Genomic DNA, 22,676 nt, shown 5'->3' with positions numbered 1-22,676 from the left:
GAGCGAGCCACACGCAACATCCACCCAGCCACGCGCTGGCTGGAGAGAAAAGGCGCTCCGAGGAGCAGCCGCCGCCTGCGGGCGAGCGGTGGCGCTTCACTGAGCGGGCGGGCGGGCGCGGGAGCGCGCGCGGGTGGGGGGAGGGCGCGCGACTGCGCGGCGGCGGCGGCGGGGGGCGCTTCTCGGCGGCTCTCGCTGCGTCTGGCTCTCGCTGTCTCTGCTCGGGGAAGAGGGAGGGACGCGCCGAAGGCCCCCTCCCCTCCTCCCGCTCGCCTTTCGCCCACCCGCGGCGCTGCGAAGATGCACCTTGGCCGCTGCGCGGTTGCAGCGGAGCAGCGCTGACATATTCCTCCTCCTGCTTCTCGACCTCACCATGGACAGCTTTGACTTGGCTCTTCTGCAGGAATGGGACCTGGACTCCCTCTGGTGAGGCTGGCAGGCTGTCTTTGCAAACTTGGGGGTGGGAATGGGGGTGGGGGGCGGCGGCAGGTCCTTCCTCCTCATCTCACTCGAGCTGCCCCAGAGTTTCTGAGGAGGGCAGGAGGGAAGGAGTCCCCCCGAATAATCAAGCCTCGCATCCTGAACCAAACTGTTGTTGTTGTTATGGGGTGAAGACTCTCTTTCTTCTCCTCGCCAATAATCTGTCTCCGTCTTTTCGCATGCATGGATTTATTATCATTCTTCTTCTTTCTTATAAACTGTCTCTCTCGGATCTGCATCCCGTGGCATCTCTGGCACAACATCCCACAGCATCATGTCTCCCTGTTCGCTCATTTTATTTTATTTTATTTTATTTTATTTTATTTTTGCGCTTTGGTCCCCGCAGGTTCTAAACCTCGTCCCCACTCACCTCTTCCTGAACGGCCTCCTTCAGTGGGACTGCCCCATCTCCTTTTTCTCCTCCCAGCGCGTCATAGGCTTTTCTCTGCAACCGTCTTTCCTTTCTGCCCTGCCCTGCGCCAGCCCAGCTACCCATTCCGCCTGCTGCCTCTTACTTCATTCTTCATTGCCCTTCTCGCTTCTTCTGCCTGCCCCTTCTTCACCTTGGACTTTCCTTGTGCCTGGAAACTGCTGCATTTCCAAGAAGCATCTGGCACCAGTCAGAAACCATTTCTAGAAATATCATTAATGACTCCAGGTGGGAATTGTGTCCTCATCAGCACCGTCCGAAGTGCTGGCAGTCCAAAGTCCAGAATGGGTCCAGCAGTTGCAGCGGATGCTTCTGGCACATGGCACATTTCCTTACTCCTGTTCACTCTACTGTTGTAGAAATAAGATAGTGTTTGTCAGTGTGGGCGGGGGGGGGGTGTTGCTTGTGCATCACAGGCACTTTGTGCCACTGCTGGGTGCCACTTCAGCCCCATGCCAGTTTTCCTGCTGATTATGGCCTTTAAAGCTTAACCTTTTCAAAAGACAGTAAGTGCATGTGCAGGTCTAAATAAAGAATTAATTTGTATGTTTCTGCACAATGTGCGTTAGCTTAAAATTCCAATTACGTGTACCTTGACTCACCCATTGGCTGCTGTATAACAGGTCTATTTTCTGCCCTCTTCTCCTTCCTTTCCAAGGAAGCTGTTCAGGTGTTACTATTAGTATATTTGATGCATAGCAATTTGTGTGCACAGCACATTTGCATGTTGATGAATTGGTCTGGTAGAACAGGGAAATGTTTATAGTTTTCTTTCTTCCTTTCTTTCTTGTTACAATGTCACATTTGGCTGTAGACAGTACACTCCTATTATGCCAGTAAATATAGTGTATTTGTTTAACGCCTCATGTGACCTGCTTTCTGTCTGTACATCATGCATTTGGTAACTAGTTTCTTTCTGTGAAAGGTACACTAAAATGAGTTGGACAATAATCTTCTTATCTGTTAAAAGATGCTGTGATAATGCCATGCGAGGTCTTCTAAAGTTGATTCTTTTAAACCGAGACAATGGAGGTTTAACAGTACAATCCTATGAATATGTACTCAGAAGAAAGCTCCAAAGGGTATAATGGGGTTTATGCTGTATAGGTGTATAGGATTGCATCCTAAACCCTTGATTTTAAGGGGTATGGTTACTGTTTTGTATACATCTATTTTGGAAAGAAGCCCCTTTGAACACAGTGGGATGGGACTTTCATCCCAGTTAAAGAAACCATAGAATTCTACATGGATACTTAAGTGTGTAGGATTTCAGCATTTCACAGCCGCTAAATGAACTATCTGCATTACCCTTAGAATTTTAATGAGCAGATATACTACAGAATGACTTGCCAGCCTGTAAAAGTTGTCATTATAGTTTTCTTACTGGATATACTATGGTTGAGATTAAACCTGTTTTGCAATTATAAATGTCAATTCGTGATTTACAGCTGAGCTATAACATTCATTTCTACATTAAAAAAAAATCTCAAGCGGTTATAAAACTCAGCATTCTACAGATTTTCATTCAGGGGGCAGCTGGTAATATTTTGGTTGCTTTATTTTGTCTACTCCAAACAAAGGGAAGTTAATATGCTTTACAAGGGAACCCCTTTATTTATAGGGTATATTTAATTTTTATACTAATGTGATGAAACTGCCGGAATGCTCTCAGGAAATTATGTTTTGATCATTCTTAGGCAGGCTTTAATATTATGGCAATCTGTAATTCAAGTTTTTTTGATTATATTGATCTAAAATGGTATTGGTAGGCTTATGTGAATAGCATGTATTTGCCTGAATAGCTATCTTAAGGACACTTACTGCTAATGACTAGACAAGCTATCTCTATATAAAAAATAAGCATTCCTTTTGAGTTTATGGCAAAGTCTTTAATCCCTGTTATTAGTACTGCATAAAGAAATTCAAGGTTCACTCTAAGACTTCTTACACACATTGCTGTACCACACCGTCTCTATGATTTTAGCTTCATTCTAACCCATCAGGTTATAGATCAACTCGATGAACCCTATTTGGAGCTAAGGAAATTGTCTTACCTGTTTACAAGCAGAAAATCACCATGCATGCTATACAAGAGTAGCAAAGTCTATGGCATGACATACTTGGTTTGGCCTGGCAGGGCATACACGTGGCAAGGCCTAAAATTGCCATTCACATTCCAAACTTACTTCTGTTTTTTGAGACACAGAAGAAATTTTTATTCTTATTGACTGGACTTATCGTGCTTGATGAGATTACATGAGCAGAATGTTGTCAAAAACAAGTGTCTTTCTCGATGGCTTTAAGAGCAATTTACTGAGAATGAACACATGAAAGAAATAGTTATAACCAAAGTGGACATGCTAAAAAAATGAAGTCAAAACATCACAACTTTAGCACTGAGTGATTTGCCCGAAGAAGCAGAGAGCTGCAGGCTTGTTGTGACTGCAGGAGATACATGTGTGTGCGACTCTGACCTTCCTCCCTTTCTCTCCCTTCCCTTTATTGTGAGCCGTCAGGTCATTGAAATTTACAGGATTCCTGCCAGGATGTGCTCATTCACGAAAATAAACCTCACAGATCTAATTTTAGATCTTTATTTTTTTAAAGCACAGTTGCTGTCATTACCTAGATAAAAGGAAAATGTGCACTTTGGTACAGGGCAACAAAGTGCGATGCACGTCTATTCAGGAGTTAGCTCCACTGAGTTACTTCCAGGTAAGAAAGCATAAGATTGTAGTCCTAAGATACAACGTGAGGAATGCTTTCTTGACAGTAAGTCCCATTGATTCCAGGGGCATGTGCATCTGCGTAAATACACATAAGATAGCACTGTGTTAAAAAAAGAAGAAGAAGAAGATAGCACTGTGAATGACTCGTGCAGCAAGAATAAGCCTTATTGCCTTTGGAATATATTTAAAATGATTTGAATACTTTCCAAAATAGCTTTATTTTATAATGTTCCCTTGTGCTTTTATAGAATTAGTGCTTAAACTTATGTGTGTTGTAATGGTGCAATACTTCATATATTTAGACAGAAAAAATTCCCATTACTCCCAGCTTCCCATGATCAAGCCCCTAAGTTAATTTAGCTTATGATTTAGGTCTGGATCTTTGGGCTGGCTCCAGCCTTAGAGCAGATCCATGGAAATCAATGGGATTCGAGTTAATAATGAAATAAAGGGTTGGATCAAAGCCTGGATCTGTTGATCAATTGATATTCTACCCTTTTCTAAGGATAGTATACAAAGAAAGTTGTTCCATTTTCTCTTAGTTTTTATAAAGGAGAATGTGAACCCAGGTATCCTCAGTTTCACGCTAACACTCCAGCCATCACCTTAACTCTCATCCCAACTGTCCCTTGCTATAATCCTCTCATTAACAAAAACCACCCTTGGACTTGAAAGTCAAAAGTTATTCTGCAGATCTTTTCATTCAATATAACCCTCCTGCTTTCTAGTGAGTAATTCCCAATGAATGCAGTAGAGATTACTTTTGAGTAAAAATGTATGCATATTAGACTGTATGTATATCAAGGATGTTGTAAACCCAAAGAGACTCTGATATGTAATTATATAATTGGTTGTATGAGATGGAGTGGGAAGGTTTAAAATGTTACTACATTGCTTCCTTTTTGTCTGTAATCCCAATTGGCTGTAGTGAGCATTAGAATGTATTCACATGAGTTTTTATCCAGGATAGTACAACCAGCCTATACAAGCCACTCCTAGTTTGAACAGAATCCTACCCAGTTTTATGTTCTTCTTACGTGACAGGAGGAAAAAGTAGTGGGATCAACAGCACTTAAATGTCTTGTTCATGTATGAGTTGTTGAATTCTGGGTTGTTGTCATCTGTGAACATGGTTATGTTAACAGACCCTGACTAACAATAATAGATTGCCCAGGAAAGAAAGCCGAAGTCTGCTGTTGGTTTGTAATTCTGGGTTGTTTAAATCATAGGTTGTGATTTAACACAAAATCATTGGTTATTCATAGGTTGTTTCATCAGACTTCTGACAGTGATGGGTGATGAGGCCAACACCTCCCCTCCCTGTTCTGATTCTGATCATATAATATATATATAGGCTCTTTATTGTAGGTGCACATTAACAATAGAGAGTGAGTCTATCTTCAGTCAGGACCAGCTGCTACAGTTATCATACACAGTGAATGTATACATTCAGCTTTTTGCAATTATTAGAACAGAAAAATATCACAGCAGAAAACATCTAGTTACTTTTGTACATGGTTATCCTGACCTACAGTTTTGTTGTCAAAACATTTGCCTCCAGCCTCATTTTTACAAATTCTAACCTTCTTGGCAGAGGTTAGACCCTCTTGTGTCTCTCTGATAAACATTAAGTAACTGACCCTTGTTTGATATCAGGAAAAAATATATTCTTTATGGGGAAGTTTCCAAGGACTAGTTACTGAATGTGGCTCCTCATTGCCAGACTGAATGTACCAAGTTATCTTTAGCCCATGCTTCATAGATAAAGAACTTACCCCCAAAAAAGTATTTATCCTTTCTGAAAATGCTCACAGCAACTACCCAGTCTCTGGAAGTCAAGAAAGATGAACCTTCTACAAAAGGTAGGTGCCTTTTTCCAGTGTTCTGACTGGGAATGAGGGAATGGAAGTTTTTTTCAGCAAGCTATTAGGTGCCAGGAATTAGCAATAATTATTCCACATCCCACATACAGAACAGACCAATGGTAAGCAGATAAATGATGAAATAAAGTACTTTCAGTGCCACAGAACTACAAAGATAATCAGGATATGAGGAGGGAGCAGGTGGTGGGAAAACAACTCAAGGACTGAGAGAACAAACTATGGTTTCATCAACTGTCCATTGTAGAAACCATGGGTAGGGTAAATCATAGTTTAAATACACCAAGGAGTAGTGTAGTATGCAAATACAGTCACAGACCTGGTTTTCATGCAATGACAAACCACAGGATGAGTTACTGACAGTTCTGTGTGAACCCTGAACCATGGACAAGCTCAGGGTTGTTAAATCTCAGGCAACACACAAAAAGAACCCATGGTTGGTTACTAGGTTGCAAATTCTAAGTTGCTTATTCCATTAGCAACTATGTGTGTGAACCCAGCACTGTAGGTTGCTCGGTGCTGTTTCACCAGAGCAGAGGCAAGGAAACAATCTAGGAATGAGATTGCAACCTGCAGTTCATTTCATCATCTGACAGCCAAAATCAATGGTTAATTCTGGGTAAGGCAACAAACCATGAATTAATTAAATCATGTGTTGTCATTACATGCAAAGCAGATAGCTTCAAAATATATTTCATGTTTTTACATGCTGTGTAGATAGAATAAAAATATTTTGTATTACAACACAGAAAGGAATTGCATAGTAAAATACAATCTGTAACAAATACATTCACAGTTTTGTCTATTTTAATAATACATTTGAAGTATATATCTTTAAAATAAGACCATTAAACTTCTTAACACTGTCATAAAAACAGAATGACACCACATATGCATAGATTAATTATTTGCTACTATTTAGCAGCTGCATATTCTATACTTACTGTCATAATATTCAAAATATTAATCACCATCCTTATGTAGAAAAACATTTAGTATTAGAACAGGAACATTTGCTAGAATATCAATAAGGCTTATTTTGAGGGTTAATACAGTCATCTTTGGCAATGCTTACAAGGGCAACATTCAAATATTTTGGATGCTTGAACCTGTGCTCATTGGAAGTGGAAATGAGACAATAAAAGACACTATAGAAGCAGGAGTTTTTATGTGATCACAATGCTCTAAAATAAGGATCATCCCATAATCCTAGCATTCTTTGCATGTCAGCATAGAAATAAATCCCTGTTCCATACCGTGCAACTTTCCAGCACATTAAAGTCTGTTGGATTTTTTTCTCACCTGAAGAAAAGCACAAACCACTATGAAGTAAGATCTTCCAGGCCCTAACAGAAATGACATGCAGGAACAGCCCCACATATGCCCATGCAAATTTGCAGTTCTGTAACACTCCTAGCAAGAGTGATCGCCACTTGAGTATTCTGGATTTACTGCAATCCATCTTTAGCACTAACCAATGTCATGTTAAAATGCACCTGTAGTCGCATATGGCATGACAGAGAAAAAAGATGATCGTGTGGCCTCCACATATGTTGGACTTCCAGCCCCTGCCTGCCCCAGCCAGCATGGTCAGGAATGCTTGGAACTGTAGCTGAAAACATCTGGAGGGCACCAAGTTAGGGAAGACTGATTCAGTGTTGCTTCTTTGATCATTACACTAGTTGACCATCGTTGGTAGTATAGAAGGTTATTTGAAGATAGCTAATCACAGGACTGGCAGGCACAGGAAATCAATAACGTTGGTGCTTTGTATTACTTGCTTTCTCCTCAGAGCCAATGGTGATGAAGGTATTAAAATTATACTCTTAATATGAACCTCCCATAATAAATCATTCCATCTTTTACGCAAATCAATAGATAACATAAGAATGACAGAAACCAAATAAAAGAAGGTGCTACCATTTAAATAATGGCTGATCTTCTTGAAAGTATTTTCACATGTTCATGAATGTATATCAGTGCAATTACTTGCTTACAGGTGTATTAGGTGAAATCTTACAGTCCTTGGGGTTCAGTTCAAGTCACATCAAACAGACACCTGGAATTATATGGAAATAAAATGACAAAAGGTGGAAGTGTGCTGAGAGAGATTCCATGCAAGGTCCATGCTGTGATTCATGCTACACCAAATTCTTTTCAATTATTTTGTAGCCAAATACCTCCCTGTATTATGAAAATGTTAAATAATGACTTAATTGCCAACAGGACAGAGCCTGCTACGTTAGATCTCAGGATTTCTTTTTAGAAATAAGCCATGGTGTAACTGAGGACACTCTTGATTTGGTTTTGTGAAGGTTTCCAATTTATTGGACAGGTCTTAATTTAGCATTGGCAGACAAAAACTACTGCTGTCAGAATGTATTTTATTGACACTTTGTTAGTGGTGCTCTGTGCTGACCTTTGATGAAAAGACTCAGCTGCCATATCTCCTCAAGACCCCATAGAAAGAAAGAATGCTTTTAAAGGTGAAATTAAACAAAACAAGGAAAACATGAGTGAACAGAACATTTAGCGCTGGGAAGAAACTGAGTCTACAGTCCTGTGTCTATTATGTTGGAATTGTCATGCTTAAGATGTGCTGCTTGTTCTCCAGTTATAAATTTTGGGACTCCCAAAGATTCTGTCCCAACAGAAATTATCCAGAACCTTATGCCAGTTCTTAGTATATAACTGGAAAAAGATGTTAACAGCTCCAAACTTTTTATATTCTACAAATTAACTAGAACATTACTTTTATTGTATATTAAATGTATGAGTATTGGGAGAAATATCAGTATCGGAGTAATGTTGGAAGTAAAGGCTATTAATATGAAACTTAAACGTTAATTTTAGTCTAATATATTTTCCCAATGTAGATTGGTAACATGTATGGGAGACAGCATAACTTTTACTGCTTTTCTACAGTGATTGCTTAAGGTCACCTAGAAAGTATAAAAGCTGAAAGGGATATAAATGGTGACCTGTCCTGTCAAGAACCAAGATGTGGTCCACTGTGTGAATCCTACATATAAAGTTAGCCACTGGGTTAAAGGGCAGCATGAATCATTGGCTGGGTTCAAACAAGCAAAATTGAGTGGTTTCCATGGTGTATTTTTGTCTGGATGTGCTCAACTAACAAGTAGTTTCTACGTTAGTATGTTTTCCACCCACCTTGTTCAGTTCTCCTGCTGTTGGCACATATGCCTTCAGCCACTGCACCTGAAATTCAATCTCATGCTAGCAAACTGAAGCAGCTGCTGCAGCTACAAGCTGAGAATGATGCCAGGTTCAGATGACCAGTGAACTATGGTGAAGTGTGGAAAGCATAAAACTGTTCTTTGTTATCATCATTTTAAGAAACCAAAAGTACCATGCTGAAATTCCACAACAGGGCTCAGATGACACAACAGACCATCCTGCGCAAGAATGGCTTGTTATGTCATGTGAACCAGCCCATGGTTAGATTTATAGTAATTAGGCAAAAGGTTCTGCAAAGTTAGACTAAAAGGCTTTCACCCTTAAAAGAATCTTGAAAATACCCGTAAATGAAGAAACAATAACATTCAAGCATGTGGTCCTACACTTGTCTTCAGAAAATGGCAAATAGTATTTTCTAGATTTGTCTCTCTCAACTGTGACAGATTTCAGTTGCATCTTGAAGACATGTCTGTTTACCAAACTTTTCTCTGACAGGGTTACACTTGTGTAGTTTACTGTTTCTATAAGGTTTTGCTGGTTTTGTAACATTTTAATGCACTTATTACATGCATTTTCATTTTAACCTATCTTAAACATATATATATATAAATCACTTAGAGAATGCAAGAAATCAAGCAGTATATAAGAGGTTTAAACAATAACAGCATTTACTTACTTACTTACTTATTTATTTATTACATTTTTATGCCGCCCCATTTGCCGAAGCCTCGGGGCGGCTTACAACTTACTATAAAACAAAGTTTGCAAGTTTGTTTTTTACATCAAAAAAGCCACATGTGTGAGTAAAATGGAAATCTCTCCACCTTCCTTGCTTATTGCTCAGACATTTCAGGTATAATAGTTTGGCTGTGCAGAAACATTCCTGGGTGATAGAATGTGTTTTGGGGAAGGTGAGGAGACATTAGGCAGGATGGTATTTAGTACCTGGGCACCTCTTTTGATGGAACAGCCAGACACACACCTGGATTCCACAACCTGTGACCCTAGGACTGGACACATGCCTTCACCTAAAGCTACTCAACCCTTAGCCTAACTTAAAAAGCCTGAGCTATCAGTTCAAACCTCTGGCAAGAGTGATCTGTCTTTCCCTGTGCAGAAGGGAGAAGGTGGCAGAAAGGAAAAAGGAGGTGTTAGAAAGAGGAGAGAGAGCAAGAGAGAGAAGCGGTGGCAGAATGAGTGACAAAGAGGATTACCCCATCATTCTTCTCTCTAGGCCTACTCATCACTGGCTTCTACTCACTGCTGATATCTATCACCAAGAAATGATTCTTGAGGGAATTTGGCTCTCAAGAGAAAGTAAGGTTTTCCACCACTGTTTCTATTTGGTTAAAAAAATGCATTTCTTGCGAATAATGCAGCAAACAACCTTTAGATTTCGAAGTCTTCAGGGCAGTTACATTTTTAATTAGAATTCTTAATTGTTGTTCTTTCAAATTATGTTTAAACGTTTAAGATAAACATCACTGATTTAGTGCCGATTATATGTTGAGCATCTTTAATCAAGATAATTTTGTCTCACCTAATTAACACAAACACAATATTTATTGTATGAAAAATAATCTTAAAGCACATTGCCTGATCAAAAGATGTGTGAATTGTTTACATTAAAGCCATCAGCAGTCATCACCCTTTTCACAGGTGTCAAGTCTGATTAAAATCCAATTAAAATCCACACTTTCAATCTGCAATTAATGAATTGCTTGATTAACGGATTAATTTAAAGCTCTTATTGCTTTCTGTGCTGGTTTGAACATAGCCTGAAACAAGACATTCAAGGACCTTTGACAATGAGCGCGGAAGTGGAGTCTGGCATGGTGAATAGAAACTTTGCTGCTTTTTGAAGCTAGAACAATGTCATTTCCTTTGGGAAATTATTTTCTTCCACATCTTTAGGAAGGACAAACAGAGAATTAAGAAAAAACTATGTCAAATCAGAAATCATGTTACAAAAATCCCATGAATTTACAAGTTCAAGTTTCAGTTACCTTACATTGTCTTCAATAAACCAATAAGGAAAGCAGGTTTAATTGTCCATGCCTGATTTCTTTTATTAATTACAAAGTTATAAAAATTATTTTATTATGGCAATTTAGAGTGGTGTAGAAAGTGCTTTTTCAATATTTCCGTTATTTCTGTCTTAATTATGTTTGTCAGTGTCTGAATAACAATTCACACTCTACATGGCAAGAAAATTTTAATAGACACCTTTCATTTAGTAAGCATAAAATGAATGGCAGATCAACTGATTAGACAGTTCTGTTAAGATATGCAATATAAGAACATCTCAGAAAACATCACTTAAGAGCATTGCAAAGAGCCAAGCAACACATTACTTTGAAAATATAACCAATACTCCTGTTTTTCTTTCTTACTCTAAAGTAAGTGCAGCAGACTTAGACTTATGGATTAGGATCCTTGTGTGGCAGGGTAGGGAGTCTTTAACCATTTGATGAAAAACCTGTTCTAAATTAAAAATTAGAGGTGCAGGAATTCCAAAGGAGCAAATTTTTAACATCCTCCTGTAGAGGATGTTAGGATTACAATCAGGGCTGGGCACCTACATTTCCCTTAGAATAATCCATTATGATACAGTGCTATCATGCAGCCTTTCACAACCTGGTACCTTCCAGATGTTTCAGACTTCAACTTGAATTAGCCGCAATTGACATGGCCAATGGTCAGGAGCAGCAAAAGTTGCTTTCCAAAACATCTGGAGGGCACCAGGTTGGGGAACCCTGCTCTAGTGCAACTGTGGTGCTTCTTCAGCTTTCACAGAAGGTCTTGCTTGTTTACTACAATTCTTGCATCAAAAATGCCCTTTCTCTTTGATGTGTAAGCTTTTGAAGTGGGGTGTTTTCAAGCAAGAAATCTTACTTATCTGAAATTTTAGTTGATACAGTTGTATGACAGGACAGGACCTACAAAGTAACCCATCCTTTGAATCAATTGCAAGAAGAAAAACAACTGTCACTAGGAGGTTCTTTTTTTTGTGGGGGGGGGGCACAAATCTGAAAATCCATTGCAGGGAGTCCTTGAAATACAACATTAGTTTTCTTCCTTGTCCATCCTAAAACTTCTGGGCTTTTAACACAGTACTCTCTGAAATAACTTACATTATAAACCAAACCAGAAATTCCTTTAGTCCTGTAACTAGCAGCACCTGTATCTTTTTCTAGTTTTTACTCTAGAGTAAGCAGAAGGGCCTTGATCCAGATCAGGCTCATGGTGGGAGAGGGGAAGCTTAACCCCGTATCCCTAATCTATTGGACCTCCTACACCTAGCCGAGAACAACACTGATGGTGGGGGGAGGGGAATGGAAAAAGCTAGGTATTGATTTAAATTAATGTTTCTTTTGACTCTGCCCAGGGTATTGTATACTGTGCAGGATTGTACCTCTGTTGCCATTTTCAAAACCAGTTGTACCACACTGTCTTTACTTGTCCCACACTGTCTTTAGTTGTCATACCAACAGCAACAGTTCCTGGAGCTGATTCTTATGTTATAGGAGTGGTATGGGAGCTGTTCCCCATGGTTCGTACTGCACAATTCCTTCAGTGAATCGCTGTATCCTATATCAAATTCATTTCCTTTTCTTCCACTCCTTTAGGCTAAAGAACCCGAACTTCTCTACAAAATCTCTCCATAATTTTAGTTACCTGCAAGAACTATTTCTGACTTCATAAAGAAAATAGAAGCTACATTATGGATTATATAGTTTTCAGAACTTTCATACCTCTTTAATGAGTTATTGAATGATTCCGAGCAATTCTAGTAATTCTACAGCTACCCAAGCCCTGTAAAATCTTGACATTTGTAATGGAAATTCACATTTAGTTTAGAAACCAATGAAGTCATCAACTGCTCATTCTCTTTTGTTTTCCTGGTGTGGTTCATTTGCCATTTGCCATCTGCTCAAATGGGAGACAATGCTCTTCAACCCCAAACCAGAGAATGAAATGTTTTTAGCATTGTATTTCCATTATACTTTTAGGTGGGATGGCCACTGTCAACACAGCAGACTAGAGGTTGATGTTCCTTTAGTTATTTGATGGATAGAAGAAATGCATCGCAATAACACCACGAAATGCAAATGTTTGGGGTGATTTATTTTCTATCCTGGGATCATTAGTCTGCCAGTTTGTTGGCTTCCTGCTGGTATGCAAGGACTTCCAATGAACTTAGGTGACAAATTGTCATCTTAAGGCAACAAGAGAAGGAAAAAATACTTGATTATTCATGGGCTCTCTTCCATGATTTTCACTCACATCAGTTAGCTATTCATGATAGTACACACTGTAATAGCAATAATTTGATAGAAATAATGATTTCTGTTGCAATTGAGGTTTTCTGTTTGAAGCTGAAATTTTCAAAAAGGAAAGCAATCCAATAGTTCTTTTGTTGAATGGTTTATCATCTGACTACCTTTACTGGGCTAGACTCCTAAAGGGTGGTGCTTTAAAAATGCTTGGTTTTTTTGTGCTTCTGGCTAGTTCTTTGAATTCTTCTCATGGCATGACTAGGAAAGGAATCTTGGACAACTGGAGGTACATGTTTACCCAGTGTGTGGCTGCCATGGAAAATTCCATGTTCTGAAAAGTAGTGTGTGTGTGTGTGTGTGTGTGTGTGTGTGAATAAAAGTGATGCCTTTTAACAAAGCAGTGCAAAGACTAGTTTTCAAAGATGGGCTGGGTTCACACATCACACTAAGCTACCTTGAGCTTTTTCTGTGCTTTGCAATTTTTTTGTGTGGATGTGCCTGACTGATGATCAGGCTCATCATGGTAACACTCCTCCCTTCTGTCCTCTCTCTCAGTCCTCCAGGCAGTATCCCAGGAGGCACTGCAGGGAGGAATGAGGCTCTTTCTTTAACAGTCACAACTGCAAACTGAGTTTGGCTTATCACAGGTGTCAAGCAGTGTCTGTTGCACAAATGGGGCCCATGTCCGGATGATCAGTGGAGAAGATGGGAGACTTGATCAGGCACCAACCCCTCCTGATCCAGAGGGGACTCTGAACACAAATGGGAGGGTGCTTTTGCATTGATGTGTTGCTTCTGATATTCCCATAGGCACCTTGGCCAAGGTGGGAACAGACTGCCAAACTAACTGCTCTTATGTTTTATATTGTTGCATTCATTTCTGCATGCATGGACCTTGTGAATTTTCTATTTACAACCAAGAGTGGAAGATTTCTACACTATATGTTGCAGATTGTGGTAGGTACATCCTACCACAGTACATACTCCAATAGAAATGTTCACAGGATTACCACTGTGCCAGGCGGAACCATAGTATGTGTTCAGAAATTATTCCAAAATGAACGTCATTATGTTCCATGGAGCTTAGTCTCTAATAAAGAGGTGTGCTTAGGACTGCAGCCTTAGTTTCTTATAGCATTTAATGGTTTTCTTCAGCCATATTAACCAATAGTTCCATGAGGAGACAGCAGTTAATGCTGAGCTGTATGTTTCAGACAACAAGAAATATTTTATAAAGTTTTAACATTTAACCTCTGAGTTATATAACTTGACAGAGGTTAGTGGACTATTGACCTGACTCTGAATTGTATTTCATTGTGTTAAAGATTATCTATCTTTGCCATATAGTTCTATCTGTATATAATTATCTTTGTTGTATGGCTGCAATAATACTATGAAGAATTTATTTAGAAAATGTTAGCTGTCTTGCTGAACTGACCACAAAATTGCTATGGAGCTATTATTTAAACTACCTTAATTTGATTTTATTCTACTTATGGAGAAAATGTAAAAATAGTTAAATATCAAGCTAATTGCATATATCACATGACGGTTAGGGGAAGTTTGAACTGATAGTTAGCAGAGGAAGACAGATTAAGTATTTACAGTTGATCACAGAAAGCATATATCTACTGTGTAAAGTTGTTGTCTGAAGTATCCTGCCAAGTGGTGTGGATAGTACAGTTCCACTCAGCATACTTCTGTTTCTTTCACAGTGTAGTAAATAACCGCCTTGTCATCTGTTATAATCTGGTGTTGCATTAATGTGTTGCAACACTATTTATTCTGGAGATGATTATGCTTATCCCTGTTTCCATTAGAAAAAGACTGGCTATTCTTTCCAGGAATAGTGGAATGTTAACATCTGGAGTTCAATACCCATTTGTTAGCCATAGTTTTATTATGCATAGTTCAGCATTTGCAGAATTTCCTCTATAATTAATGTTATTAAAAGATGGTGTATATTTGTATATATTTCAGTATTACATTGGGTCACTGCTTTCTTTTGAGTATTTTTTAATGTGTGAAAAGCCATCTTTCAAAGAGTTCTGATAAATGCTTATTCTCAAGGGTGACTTAATGGATGCAGAATGGATAAATCCACATGACAGTCCACTTTACAATATAGCATAGCTGGCATTCTCTGTTCGGATTCATTGGGAATTCAGAAGTGGAGAGGATGAACTACTATAGAGCTCAGGTCACTGCACTGCTCACAGCTTCACCGTGTCCTGAAAATGACCCTCTTACTGACAAAGACGATGCACTCGGTTGCACATTGCCTCCTTAGAGGAAGGTATGGCCCTGCAGAACGTCAGTAGAACTGGTGAGGTAGCAAACCTCTTTGTAGTAAAATATCTATTCCATATGCAGTTAATATGGGGGTTAAGCTTGCTATCAGGGAAGTTTCTTTAATATGTCTTTTTTAGTAAATAAATGCAAATTAAAGCCTGATAGAGGCCCCGGCTGTTCAACATCTCAGATCATATTTGCAGGGTTAGCAGTACTTGTTGCTACCCAGCCTAATAGTAGAGTTATAACTAGTACATTAATAAAATCTTATATTTATTTCTATTGAGGCTCTACAAATAAAGTATTTGCATTTGCAATGTATGCATTTGAAATAAAAATAATTCTTGCCTCTTCTCTATATTGCTTTGAAAAGTCAGTTCCAGTCTCCCCATTTCATAAATTTTTGAGTATTAGAAATTAATTTAATAATCCCAGCTTTCTATTACAACCAATAACCTTTGCACTGAAACCAGTTCAGCAGTTTTGATGTCTTGGAATATAATTTTTCATGAAAGGAAGTGGTTTTTATCACAGCCATGAACAAGCAAGTGACCTCGGGCATAAAATTGCTGCTCAGAAGAAAAGATATATTGCCACAAAATGCCGAGATGTCTACTTGCAACAATTACAACAATGATCATTTCACATCTTTTATGCAGACAGTTTTAATCTGCAAAAGGTTAAGCCTATGACAGTTACTTGTTCCTATGTACAGATTAGCTGAATAAGGTTTAACCTTTAGGAATGCTTAAGCAGACAGTGCTCAAGATGTATTACATTAAAAAAACTACCCAAACACAAATGCTCTAATGTTTTAAGAAGGGAGAGTGAAACCTTTTGAGTTTTTAATAATTGTATGATGATCACTTGGATTGGCCTTGATGGTTTTTACATTGTTTTAAGGCCAAGGTAGGATATAAATAAATAAATAGCTTCTGTCTTGCCTTTCAAACTAAGTCTCAAGCTACCCATTAAGCTAAGTTTTGGGATTCTCTTCGACATTTTAAAACTTTTTGTTTGTTTGTTTAACTGAAATAGGCTCTGTCTTAGCATACCAACTGGTGGTCTGGAAACCTAAATTGCAACAACACTAAAATCATAAACATGTATGGTAAAAAAAAAATAAAAAGAAGTGGGCCCTCAAACACATTTGAGCTACAGTTGGCTTCCAGTTCTGAAAAGACCAAAGACTATAGTTCGGCAACAAAAATAAAAAAGTATAAGAGGCTTGTGGAAGAAGGCTGCTTCAGCCTTCCCCGCCCCATTACCTTTTCAGATAGAAAGTGCCGTCCTGGAGTTGTTTTTTCAACTATGGGATGGAGGCAATAAGGAACTTCTCTCGCCTTGCATTTTCTACTGAGATGCAGTTTTCATCAACATTCAGAGGGTTGAACGCATGATATATAAACCTGGACCAGCTGTGTTGGATATACTGTGTTGTCTAGGGGTTAATGAATAACCCATGATTTGCCATAGGATGAATCATAGGCTGTTTAGTCTCCTTGATAAGCATATCCTGTTCACATCCTATGACCTACAAGCAGAAGTGATTAAAAGCAGAAGTCAAAAATGTGTGAAAGGAAGGACCACGTTTTCTCAATCCAAGTATGTACAACAAACAATGGGCTAATTAAGCATTGATCTGCTATTACATTGAATCAGGTTTCAGGGTCCTAAATAAACCTTGTCTCTTTTCCCCTCTTCTGGTTAACAAACACTTCAGGGAGGTTATTTTGGATAACAGACTGATATGCATTTCCCCCGTTGAGGTGCATTTTACTTTATTTTTATCTTTTTTTTAAAAGCAATGGAATAGATTACAGATTTGTGGTTAATCTTGATTGAGTCCTATGGAATTTTTGCCTAGAGTTTTCAAAGCAACTTCAAGAGTTGCACTTGGGAGAAGAATCCAGGAGGTTCAGAGGCTAATAATCTTAGACTGGTATTGTCTGTCACACTGTTTTTACAGTATTTTGTGAGTATATTGTATTTATGAGCATTTTATGAATTCTAGTTATGATTTTAATAGTTGTAAACTGCCCATGTTTTACGGGGCAGTATATAAACATAATAAATAGATAAATTGATAGCTTTAAATACTGATAGCACTGATACCTGTACCATAGTTTCTCTGGATGCTGAAAAAGCCTTTGACAAAATTATTGGAAATATATTTTTGCAATGTCGAGAAACTTTGGTTTTTGGTAGAATTAATGCAATTAGCTGAAATTCTGCATTCTACAGCTAGAGCTGAAGTTATGACTAATGGATTTCTTTCTGATTTTTTTTCTCAGAAAGGAAAACACTAGAGAGGATGCCCACTTTCTGAGTTTCTGATATTTGAGCTATGTTTGGAACCCCAAAATGTGCCATATGACAACATTGTTGTCTATGGGAGATGCAGTTTCCCACAACATATTGGCAAAATAATAATTTCAGTAATGTCCCAGGTAATATTCCTAGCTAGATTAATTATTAATCTCAAATGGTAAAGTTAAATTTTGACCAACTGCTTGGTGAATTTACATGAGGTTCAGATAAATGATCATCCCTAAACTTGAATCAGTATATAAACTTAAGATGATTATTACACCCTGAATTATATATATTTTACATAGGAATTCTCTTTTTATTCCTGATCAGTATTTTTTTAAAATGTAATGCTTCATTTCTAAAATTTCTATGAGATTCTGTTCCACCTTGTCTTTGAAAACAAGGGAGCTTTGAATTAAAGAGGGTGGATTTGCCCTCCCTGATTTCATGCTGTTAACTATAAGACTTTTCTTTTGATTTGCACTAAATGTAGTCTTCTCCACCCAAGACCACTTCTTGGTCTTTTCTGCTCAGGATGTCTTCCTTGCACATTTCTCCCTGTGGGCAGTTCTGAAATCCCCCCATTTGGACCCTCTCTCCACATGGATGGTATTTGTTTCTACGGTTGCAGCAGTAGGAGAGCCTGACAACTGACACGTGATCCATTTTATCATGTCGAATTAACCTTACGGGGAAACCTTGAATTTAAAATAGGTAAATAAACATTCCTATAGTGGACCTGGACAGAGGCAGATTTTTACTTTGGATCAGTTAGTGGGAAATGATGATAACTCTCTGTCATTTTCCACTCTGCATGTCAAATATAACTTGCCCATAACAGCCAAATTGCAATATGTTCAAATGAAAGATTTGTTAGAAACTAGGTTCAGTCCTGCAGCTATAATTACTTAGCAAGGGTGACCAAATGTATCAATGTATGATATACTAGGTCTTGAGCAAGAATGAAATAAAGAATTAGATTGAGCCATTTTGATTAACCAATGGAATGCTGAATTAGCATCTGCTTTAGAAGTATCTGAAAAATGTATAGTGAACACCACAAAAGCTTTTCAATAAAGTCCTAGCTATAACCGTTGGAAGTAGAGTTGGGATGAACCCTTTTGGAACCCTTCCCTCCAGAATCTGTGGACTTCCTTTCATGTTTGGCCCGGTCTTATAAAGTGAGTGGAACCAAAGGAAGTCCGTGAATGCTCCCAGATCCGCACTTGTACAACTGGTAACCTTCCCCAGACAGCTTTCCTAGCGGCCAATCTTCTTCCCTGTTTGCTGGTGCCAGCAGTGGCAGTGGTACATGCAGCAAGGGGCAGACTGGCCATCATTCCCAGTGACCAACTTTCTTCCCCACTCACTGCTGCCAGCATAGAAGAATGGTGTTGCTTGCAGTGTGTGGCACTTGATTTCTGGCGAGTGTCCCATGAACACTGGGAATGCTTGCCAGGAACTCGGAATCTGGACCACTACAAAGCAGACCTGAGCCCAGGAAGCTGAAACCAGGGAATCCAGTGGATTCTTTGCCCATGCCTAGTTGGAGATATGATAAAACTCATGCCTCCTTTACTCATATACATTTCCAATGGCTTATTTTGGGAAGAGGTTATAATATAGATATATCTTGCATTGACAAGCTCTTTAATGTTTATGGATTTACATGCTCTGTTTAATTTAATACAGACCATTGTTCATTTCACATATTTTTAAAGGCTTAGGTTTTTGCTTTGTTGCCTCAGTGCATGACAATAACTAACACAATGTTACTGCTTTGCTCCACACATCTCCACTAAAATTCATGGTAGTAAATCCATTGCGTTAGATTTCTGTAACTTTACCAAAATGATTAAATCCCTCTATTAATTGTAATTTTCAGCTGTGTAAATATTGTACAAATGTATTAAAACAAACATTTGTACATTATATGAAACAAATTTGTGTTGTAAAAGTGATGAGGTGCTCATTTTATTCCAAGTTGTTCTTCCTAGGCTTTTTCGCCTGCAGATAACTATTTTTCAGTCCATGTTTCATAAATATGCATGTCATGTTCAAGATCCCATTTAAATGCATGCATGAGTAAGAAGCACTGAATTTGATTAACTTTATTAGCAATAAATAATGAAGTGTATTATTTTATGTTAACCCCTATCTAAGGGCAAAATATGGTAAACTATTACATATGTGTGACTTGCGATTAGTTCCACTGATGCTAATGTCATTATCCTATAAGTAAGGCTGTTTTAAATGTGTGGCGGCACCTGTATTATGTTGCAGCCTTCACAGCATTTGCTATCTGGACAGGCAATCATTTATATCCCTTTAAAAATGTATTTATAGCTTCGACTAATTGCTTCTTAGGACGTGGGGACTTTTGCATTCACACAATTTGTTAAAATACTTCCAGAGGCAGGCACAGTGGAATAATTTTTCAACTTTTTAGTGTCACTTTTATAGACAAGCAACACTTGTAAGTGATGGATAATAGACAGCACAATGCTGTGTTGAATAAAATGTGCATGAATTATGTTTGCTGGGAGATAGAAGGTTAACTTGTCTATGAACTAATTGGGGTGCTTTATGGTAAATGCAAACTGGTGTATGACCATTATAAACAAGAGTTAGACTAGCCAGAAGAGGGCTTTTCTATCTCCTGAGATTTCTTCATTATCTCATCCTTTTTTCCTACTGTCTAGTTCAAACAGGAGGGAAAAGTCTAATCAAAATGTATCTATAGGAATTAAAACAATGAGAACAAAGATGATGCTTAATAATGTTACATATTAACACAGCACATTTGTAGCTTAGTTCTACAGGCATTGTTACAGCAGAACTTTTACTGACTTTTATAAAAATATATTAATGTTTCATGGATTTAAAGGACTAGCTCCTATTTTCTTTGCAATGGCATGCAGCATACTCATTACCATATGCTGCTACTGCTGTGGGGTGAGGGGTGGAAAACAACATGTGTTATATTCCATAATCTGTAAATTAGTTTTAAAATCCAAGTGTTGGAGCTTCTTGCCAGGAGCAAGAAGTTAAGCCAGGTTTGCATAAATTGACTGTATACCCTGCATCTAAATAAGTAAGAAGGCCAGGTTCTTCACCAATAAAAGCCATGCAGATCAAATTGGTTGAATATTATAATTTATAATACATTTATTAGTTTATTTTCAAAAATGCCTTTAAATATTAAAATATGCAGTGGGCTTGGGAGAAGGTGCAAAATAATACATGGACACCAAAGATTGGAGAGAACTAGGGTCTCCTTGTTTAATATAAGAAATTCACCATCAAGGATTTGCAAGTGTAATGTGCTGGAAACTGTCCATATTCTATGTGCTTTTTGGACAAGTCACTCTATCCAAGCATGGGGTAGCCTAATTCCCCTTTCCCTTCCAATGCTACACACTGAGAGAACCAGTGTGGCATAGCACTTAAGAGCATAAGACTGAGACTCAGGTGATCTGGGTTCTAGTCCCACTTGAGCCATGGAATCAACAGGAAGACTTTGGGCAGGTCACAGATTCTCACGGGGTTGTTGTTATGGAGATAAGATTGAAAGCAGCAAGAGAAGACTGATGCAAACTTTGAGTCCTTTAAAAGGAAATGGACAGGATATAATCTAATACATAAATTTAAAATAAAGAGGTTCTTTCTTTCATGCCTATAGTAGAAGCAAAAGGCAGTGAAAACTACAGCATGAAAACAGGGGCTCTCATACCCAGACAAGCACATGGAGTTCCATTGCATTTTCAAGCCCACAAAGATGTCATAGGCAATGGACTGTGGCAAATCTGGATATAAGGAAATGGACCTGGACATCCTTCTAACAAAATTGGAAATGGAACTAATAATTCCTATGAACTTAGCTAAAAGTCCCAGCCAGACGCTTTACCTCTCAGTCCCATCCATCTCAGATCAAAGGCTGTTTGGTCTCAAAAAGCAGTTTGCTATGAAGCCTTCCTCTCAAGTTGTGTGCTTGTAAATATGATCAGATAATTCCTCATATTGTGCTGATTTGAGCCTCTAATCTCAGGCCCAATCGTTTGAATTTTGCATTCAAAATGATTCTCTGAAGAGCCTTTGACTTTACTGGAGTCACTACCACTGGGATTCTGGCAGTAGGATTCGCCTCTGTCTGTGAATCCTGCCCCTGTGACATCTCCCTAGCCTACATACATGAGGTGCCTTTGAGGCAGGAAAGTTCAAGGTGTTACAAGAGCATCAGGAGCACCCAGAATCAGATTAGGGTGAGACGCCTTCTTGAGGGGAGAATCCCAATCCAGGCCTCAGCATCTACTGGGTTCAGACAGGGTGAATTGAAACATTCTGAAGAGCACAGCCAAGGACTATGTCCTGCTCAGAGAACCTACACAACGGAATGGCCAGATGCATCTTGTTTGGGCTTACCCTCAGTTCCAGGAATATCCACAATCACTTCATGGCACCCTAAGAGCAGAGAAAGCAATGTTCCCAGATGAAGTCAAGACCAGAAACTATAATAAAATGAACCCATTTCCAGCACAATATAAAGATCTGTTTTCAGGGTCCTACACAGCAGAGTAGATCTTTTAAATATGGATTGTCAGGTCCCCTGTATTGTGCAGGAAGGGTGGAAATCAGCCAGGTTCATTGACCCATCCCCATCCCCCCATTTGCTCCTTAGACTTTTTCTAAACCCCCTAAGTGTCGAAATTGTTTCCTGCTGGTCAGCCTTCTGAACAGTAGGGAAACATGGATCCTTTGGGCACTTCTAGACAGCTCAACTGACTTTTGGCCCTCTGGTTTCTAAGCTTGGATGGCACTTGCAGACTGCTACACAGCTCCTCTGTCCTCCAGCTCTTTGGATATGTCTCCTGGCTCCCCAAACAATCTAACTGTCCTTTGTCTAATCTGGAACAATGGGAAGAATGTGAAAGGGACAGGAAATTCATTCAACAGAAGTCCATTCGTATTTAGACCCAAACCATTAAATATTACAATAAGAAATAAATAATGAGGCAGCTGTATCAGAGGTACCCCTTTCTGCTATTTTAATATCTAGATCAGGGGTCTCAAACTC

The 22,676-nt window shown here is 38.8% G+C and overlaps 1 protein-coding gene across 1 annotated transcript in view; it reads left to right on the top strand.

The window, feature by feature from the left end:
• The first annotated feature begins 373 nt into the window (after positions 1–373).
• AFF3 (AF4/FMR2 family member 3) overlaps positions 374–22,676 on the top strand; it is a 266,117-nt gene continuing 243,814 nt past the window's right edge. The window contains 1 exon segment of the mRNA XM_044431098.1: positions 374–426. Coding sequence (XP_044287033.1) covers positions 374–426 — 53 coding nt within the window.

The sequence above is a fragment of the Varanus komodoensis genome, unplaced genomic scaffold (assembly GCF_004798865.1).
Source record: "Varanus komodoensis strain SLA01 unplaced genomic scaffold, ASM479886v1 scaffold1, whole genome shotgun sequence".
Classification (NCBI taxonomy): Eukaryota; Metazoa; Chordata; class Lepidosauria; order Squamata; family Varanidae; genus Varanus; species Varanus komodoensis.
This window is presented reverse-complemented; position numbering and strand designations above follow the sequence as displayed.